Consider the following 8,198-nt stretch of genomic DNA (forward strand, 5'->3'; position numbering starts at 1 on the left):
TATTTATCTATTTTCTATTTTTTTTAAATCAAATAGTTTAACACTTATAATAGCATCTTATTTTTTCAATATTTAATATTATTTCAATCTTAAATTGAATATTATTTTATTTATATTTTTAAATTTTAGGATATTTTTACTATTTTCTGAAATGTTTTTGGGCGGGAAAATTCTTTTATTTCTATTTTAGGTGACTTTTATGTTTATATATATATTATATATATATATATAATATTGATTTTTTTGTTTATATATGTTGGATTGTGAAACACAAACAATCTTGATTTTGATGATAACAAAACTTGTTATTGTGTTTCTAACATATTTAATCAAGTGTTATAGATAGTAGATCAAAGTTGGAAGGTTTGAGCTAGAAATCAAGTTAATCAAGCTGGCGCAGTTCAGTAAATCGAGCATATCTCATAGCTCGTTAATCCAAATGACTTGAGGACAAAACGTTTGGAAAGCTTACTCAAATATCTACAAGTCATATCTGAGGCCAGATGAGTTAATTCGGACGTTATTAAGGCGAAAAGGTGGTCGCAACATCGAGTTGTATGCAAATCAGATAGAAGTTACAGCAACCAGATCAAACAGACCAGTCCTGGTATTTTGGCCATAACTTACAGCTCGCTTATCAAAATGAGACGATTCAGTATGAGTTACGAAGCTAAGACAATGATCTACAAATCATATTCAAGAAGCTCAATCTGAATCGGAGTTTAAGAAGCAGATAAAGAATGATAACATTTTGACATCTGCACAGAAATTCAGCAGAACAGAATTTCCGACATAGATTAGTGTTTCGAGTATATTTTTATCATACGAACTCGAAATTGAGTGATTATTGATTCCGTGGAAAGCCAAGAGAAAGGGCTACAACTTTTATGTTTATCACTTTGCCCAGAAATCAGTGAATCAAGAGCTAGAAGCAAATGAACAAATCAGCTTGAATCTGGAACAAACCAGATCAATTGGAATGATGCAGATCAACTACGAGATTAGATCAAGCTTGACCAGAACAAGATCAAAGTTCGACCAGATCAAAGTCGGACCAGACCAAATCAAAGCTTGACCAGACCAGATGAGTTTGACCAGATCGAATCGGTCAAACCAGTCCGATGAATAGTAAAATCAGCTCAACTTCAGAAAATAGACAGCAACTCAAATATGACCGTTTCAACTTCAAAAAGTGTCCAGAAACATCCCAAACGGTCATATTATTGAATCTAACGTTCAAATCATTCTTGGAGCTTATAAATACAACACTTTGAGGATTAAACACAAGATTGGGCATGAGATTCAAAGTGTGGGCAGCCTACATGAAGAAAGCAAGCTAGAATGAGAGCAAGCCCAATGTGTGAAGAACAAGAAAAAGAGATGAGCTTTCAACGTTAAATCATCTACACCAAACCCACTTTATAGAACACTCTTCCATGTTCAATATCTTTGTATATGAGTTAAAGAGATCTCACTTACACACATACAAGAGACATGATTTGCAAGATTAGTTGAGTGAAAGTCTTAACACAAAGGCATTAAAGATTGTGTTTGTAGTCTTGGAATAAAGACGTAAAATATTATGCAGATTGTGAGGTTGAGGCCTACAATCGAGAGTGGCTAGGAGTTCTTGTTTAGGCATTGGATAAGTCCTAAATTGAATTGGGTTTGTACAAATGGGTTTGTATAAATCAAAGTCTTCTAGTGGATCTTTCCGAGGTGAAAGCAGGGTGGCGTAGGAGATTGAGCTCCAAACATTCATAAACAAATTTGTGTCTATTTGTTTATCGCATTTACATTATTATTGCCACTGTTTTAAGATGCATTGTTGAAGCATTTCATGTGTTCTTCATAGACCAAAATATAGCATACAAAGTGTTTGATAAAATGCTTCAACCAAACTATTTTTATCATTTCAACTTGCATATTTTAAAATGATTTATAAAATGTTTATTCGGTTTCTACGAAGGATTATTTCGAGCGTATTCCGCTTGGTTTGAAAACCAAACTCGATATAATTCATCGGTGCTCGGTTTATTTTTGAACATTTCAAGAACGAGCTATTGAAGCTCTTAAATATTTTTAAGTGTGTATTCACCCCCCTCTACACACGTATTTCGATCCTAACAATATATATATAGATAGACATACAAAACAACCAACATTAAAAGCAAAAATTAATTTTTTTTTGATTACGATAAAAGATATTTTAAATTTTGTTTAAATTAAATTGTATTTATCTATTTTCTAAATTTTTTAGATCAAATAGTTATCACTTATAATATCATCTTATTTTTTGAATATTTAATATTATATCTATCTTAAATTGAATAATATTTTATATGTATTTTTAAATTTTAGGATATCTTTACTATTTTCGGAAATTTTTTTTGGTCGTGAAAATTCTTTTATTTCTATTTTAGGTGACTTTTTTGTTTTTATATATACTAGTATTCCACATGTGCGATGCACAGAGTGTTATTTTTATGTAATTATTGACAAAATTAGTAAATATGATTGTTGGAATAAATAATTAAAATATAAATAAATTAATATTGAATTTGATTAAAGGATTTGAAATCTACGAATATAATGTATCTTCATTGTTTAGATAACTTAAAAAAATTCATCTTGATATTTATTATACTACAATTGAGGTCATCACAACGAATTTCAAATTCTTAGAGAGTATTGAAATCAATTTAAATTCATTGTGGTTGGAGGGGTGTTTGACAGAGTTTAAAAGTTTTGTAAATTTTGTTTGGAAAACTTTTTAGAAAATATTTTTAAGCCTATTTAACATCTTTTAAGATGTTTTTATAAAAAAAAGTTGTTCACCCCTATTTTTTTATAAATGTCTTATTTTAATATTTTACTTATCCATATTATCTTTGTATTAAAAATTTTGTTATTTCCTAAGAAAAAATTCTTTTATTTCTATTTTAGGTGACTTTTTTGTTTATATATATATATATATATAGATATGTATAGATTTAAAAATTATGCATATAAAACAGCAACAATGTTAAATTTTATTTAATTTAAAATATGGTAAGAACCTATTTTAGTAAATTTGTAGCTCACATGTAACTATCATATTTTGCCTACTTTTAAATATCTGGATTATTTAGACAAAAACATTTTCAACCAAAAATGTTAATATAAAAAAATTAATTTTTTTTAAAAGTAGGAAAAAAGATGAAACTTATTGATTAGTGATTACTGCACATGACCAGGTCAACAAGTCACAACAGTCTACAACGAATGCAACATATTGATTGGGCAGGGGTTTCGACGGTTCGATGAAGGATTTTAGCCCATAATTGACAGCCCATGTTCAGCACGATAAGAAATAAAAACAATTGATAATTGGGCCAAGATTTCCAAAATTCCAAATAGAGTGTCAGCCCATTACTGACTGCCCATGTTTTAGCCGAATATATAATAAATAAAAACATGATTGTTGAGAGTGGGCACGTTTGGATGTAATATTTCAGCCCATGTTCAGCCCGATAAGAAATAAAAATATTTAGTTATTGGGCCGAGGTTTCTACGATTCCATATAGGGTGCAGGCCCATTACTTACGACCCATGTTTCAGCCCAATAAGAAATAAAAACATATATGTTGAGAGTGGGATTTGAACCCACGCCCTTTCGGACCAGAACCTTAATCTGGCGCCTTAGACCAACTCGGCCATCTCAACTTTGATTTGAGATATACAATCATATATTATTAATCCCAGTCACGCTTGTATTTACACATTCGGTTGAACAAAGGGATGTCAATGGGTCAGGTATGGATAGGATATCATATCATATCTCCATACTCATACCCATTTATTAAATCTATCCCTATCGGATATTCAATTTCATCTTCATCCTTATGCCCGTTGGAGGATCGGAAATCCATAATCTACCCAAATATCCTATTACCACCTACAATTGATTTTTCTCAATTTTGAATTATTTTGATAAAGCTATGAATATTTACCATATTCTTTAAATGAACAATAAGAAAAATTATTAAAGATAAAAATTCACAAAATAAACATCAAAGAAAAAATAACAAAATATTAGAAATAGTTTATCCCAACATCATTATCCTATAAACTTTACATTATCTCTATACCAATAATTTTCTTCCTTCAATTCAACTACATCATCCAACAAAAGTATATTTGAATTAATATCATATCCAAAAATTCATAATTCAACATATTAAACATCTTTGGGCTACCCCTAATTTAATCATATGTAAATATGATCATCCAAAAAGCAAACTAGATCAGTTTCAACTCTGAACTAATCGTAAATTTCTTCATCACTTGGCATTGTTGTGTCCTGCAAAACAATGAAGAGCAATATAAACAATTGACCCAATAGTTTACTTTGAATATCAAATTTAACAAAATTAAGCTGTATTAAAAACTTACCTCATCAACATCAATGGTATCCTCATCATATTCAACTGAAGAGTAATATGCTCTGTTTCTTGTGAACTTTTAGCTACAAAATTCAATGAAGGAGAGAAATCATTATTGTAGATTGTACATGAAGAATTAAGGATATTTTCATTCAAAAACAATAAAAACTAAAATTCAATTTATATTACCTTGTTTCTCATTCAATAACCAACTTTGAATGCACATCAATGCTTCTAAGGTTTTTGGATGAAGCCTGCTTCTATGAAGACCAACCAATATGCCACCTCTACTAAATGCAGATTCTGATGCGACCGTTGATATTGGAATGGCAAGCAGATCTCGTGTCATCCTCATCAAAGTGGGAAACTTGATTCCATTGGTCTTCCACCACTCCAATATTTCAAAATCAACATTTCTCGGAAATACTTTGTCTTTCAAATAATGATATAGCTCAGTATTCAGAATAGTATAAATGTCACACTCAAAAGCTACTTCTTTATCAAAAATATCCAAAAAATCATCAGTACTTGTATTCAATATAGTCTCCGTCGACCTTTTTTCAACACGAGCATGTTCATTATTATTTCTGTAATCATCAAGCAAATCATAACACATTCTTTGAATCCTTCTAACAGGTTCTTTAAAGCCAATCTCTCCATGTGTTCTTTTGAAACAATAATCAATCAACTTTGTCTTATATCTTGGATCTAAAATAGTAGCTATTCTCATAACTCCATGAATATCAGATCAATATATAATTTTCAAATTTGGAAAGCATCCGTTCAGACATGGAAGAAACAATCTTGTTAGGAGATGTGGTCCACTTTAGCAATGAATCTTTAATTTCACAAACCTTAGGAAAAAAAATATTTGTTGTAGGATACTTTCTTCCATAAAATATTTCAGTCACAAAATAAAACTTTCAACATTTGAGAAACCTCTTCTGCTAATGTAGTGACCCATATCCAGAATTAACGATTAAATGGTAATTAATCAAGTAAACATGTTTAAGAGAGGTAAAACATTATTAAGGGATTTTTGTATAAGTTTAAAGAGTTGACAAACGAACTCATAACGATCAAATTGGTCTGGTTATAGCTTGGATCATTGAGAAGATCGAAGGATCCAAACAGAGTTCGGAAGGTCCGAAAGGATCGGAGCCAGTGCTCCAAGTTCAGTAGCTCTGCTGAGTTTGGAAGCTCCAAACTCAGATTGAAAGATCCGATCGGATACAGGGCCAGCTGTCTAAAATAATATGTAAGAAATGACGTCAAGAAGTTCGGAAGCTCCGATCGGGCTGTCGGCAACCAGCCATTGTTTGACACGTGGTTGGCTGAGAAGGATCGAAAACAGGGGATCGAAAGCTTCGATCGTGCGATCAGAGGTTCCGATTGATGTCTATAAATATGGGGTCCGAGAGCTCATTTCTTTGCTCATTTCCAATTTCTTTCTCTCCCATTCTACTTCATTTTAAGGGCTTTGGGGGCTCTTATTTAAGAGTAGGAATTGGCGAACAGTGTTCGGAGCAGTAGCTGAGCTATTGCAAAGTTGTGCTCAAGTTTTGGGGGTATCGCCATCAGCGGGCTGACGACGGACACAAGTATAACTTTGGATCCCTAAAAATATTAGGGAGTATCTATTAACTTAGTTAAGGCTTTTAGAGAATGTTTAGTGATGCATGTGTACTTTTCATTTTAGACTTTTAGTACTGGATGGTAGGCTTGGAACCTATATGGATGCTTCTAGGACTCCTTTAGTGATGTACGTAAGTACTGGCCGAGATAGCCGACATGATATATGTAAGACCCGGAAATATTGAGTTATTAATTATGGTATTTGAGAATTAAATTCCATATTTTGGGAAAATATTGATTTTAGAATTAATGGACATTATAGATTTAATTTCTGAGCCGAAAATATTTAATTTGAGAATTTACGGATTTTGATAATTAAATTCCGGGATTCTTAATTAAAAGAATAAAATATTCGAATCGAATATTTAAGGAATTTAAGAATTAAATTCCAAGTTTCGAGAATTAATATGATTTAATTTGAAGGTGAAACCCGATTCGGGGTTGATTTGCAAATATTGAAGTTTCGAGGGCTAAAGTGCAAAAGGCCGAGATTATTTAATTTAATCCGAACTTATTTAATTTTAATCAGAGTATATTTAATTTGGGAATATTTAGAGTTTTGATTTAAATTCTAATATTCTTAAATTATTTAGGATTGAAATTGAATTAAAAAGAGGGCAGATGACTGAATTGCAATTAATAAAGACTTGAGGGATTAAATTGCAAATATGCAATACATATCCGATTTTAATCAGTTTTGTAAGCATGTCACGTGTATTCACTTCATGAATTCAGAAATTCTGAACAGAGAAGCCGAAACCTTCTTTTCCTTTTGATTTTTGATTTTCAAAATCCCGTAACTTTTGATCCGATCGTCCGATTTTGATTCCGAAAAGAGTTATGGAATCCTTGCGAAGAGGGCTTCGATTTGCTATAAGTTTCTATTTATTTCGGCATGCTTTGAAGATTTAAATTTGGTAGATATCAGGAATTGAGTTTATATATGTGTTCTTGAGCTTGTATGCATTCCGATACCGAAACCAAATCAACGAAAGGCTATCGTTTGTATTGGTTATGATTTTACAGCATGAGTTCGATTATTTGAACTGCTGATATGAGGATATATATGTTGTTATGTTGACTATAAGTTGCATTTGTGGTTAGAATGGTTTCGATATTAAGTCGGTTACCGATTTTCGATCGCTACGCCATCGATTTATGTTTTTAAGCCGTTTAGATAACCGATGATTGAGCTGAGATGTTAGTAGAGATGTTGCTGATGTTGTAGCATATTTATTCTTCATTTTCAGTATTGATAAGAGGTGACAATTCGAGATTTACGACTTTGAACCGAAGAAAGAATTGAAGAAAGTTTGAGGTGAATTGTATTGATGATTTGATGATGTTTGGTCATGATTCTATGAATTTACAACTTGTGTTCAACCTATTACACATTTGATTATGCTAGTACATGATGTATGCAAGTTGATATGTGTAAGGTTAGGTAGTGCAAGATTGATATATTGAGATTCAGTTACCGAGTTTGATACCGTTAAGTTATCGATTCAAGAACAGATTTGATTTCGAGTCTTGTGGATTAAGTGGAACATGATATAAGTTAATTGCTGATAATTCTCGATTATGATGACTTATTTACAGATTTATAGTGAAGTTAGACGACTCGAGAAATCAGCCAATCAAAACGAGAAAGGATGGATCAATGTTGAAGTTGTTCTACCTTGAAGGTTGAGTTGAGTTGTTCCGAACAAATCACATACTTGTTATTGTTGTTTATATTTGATTGATGTTGTCGATTCATCTCAGGTAGTGGATCTTTGATTTAATATGAGTTGATTATGATATGATATTGATATAATTGATTCTATTGCCAAGATCTGAGGCGATCTTATTTTCAAGTCTGAGACGACTTTGATATATGGATATCCATGTCAAGATCGGTTACGAATCTTGATGGCATCGATGATATATGAATCAATTTCTGATCTTGATATGCGTTATTTACTCTATTGTTGAGTCGGTTATCTTTAGAGTCGATATGAATTTATTTAACGCATTTATATGTTGATTATACTGGGAATTATATTCTCACCGGAGTTTATCCGGCTGTTGTTTTGTTTTGTATGTGTGCATTACAACAGGTGGGGCAGAAGCTAGCCAAAGAGAACATGGGTAGCTCGA

At 31.8% G+C, this 8,198-nt stretch overlaps 1 protein-coding gene and 1 non-coding gene across 2 annotated transcripts; both read right to left on the reverse strand.

Annotated features, from left to right (window-relative positions):
* Nucleotides 1–3,624: 3,624 nt before the first annotated feature.
* TRNAL-AAG (transfer RNA leucine (anticodon AAG)) lies at nucleotides 3,625–3,705 on the reverse strand. The gene has a single exon. It is a non-coding gene; the product is annotated as a tRNA-Leu (tRNA).
* A 576-nt stretch (nucleotides 3,706–4,281) lies between these two features.
* Nucleotides 4,282–5,154, reverse strand: LOC140872626 (zinc finger BED domain-containing protein RICESLEEPER 3-like). The gene is made up of 3 exons (XM_073275514.1): nucleotides 4,614–5,154; nucleotides 4,435–4,507; nucleotides 4,282–4,342 (listed from the first exon to the last, which is right to left on the reverse strand). The coding sequence occupies exons 1-3, from the start codon at nucleotides 5,152–5,154 to the stop codon at nucleotides 4,282–4,284; spliced, it is 675 nt and encodes a 224-aa protein (XP_073131615.1).
* Nucleotides 5,155–8,198: the final 3,044 nt, after the last annotated feature.

This window comes from Henckelia pumila, unplaced genomic scaffold (genome assembly GCF_033568475.1).
Source record: "Henckelia pumila isolate YLH828 unplaced genomic scaffold, ASM3356847v2 CTG_466, whole genome shotgun sequence".
NCBI lineage: Eukaryota > Viridiplantae > Streptophyta > Magnoliopsida > Lamiales > Gesneriaceae > Henckelia > Henckelia pumila.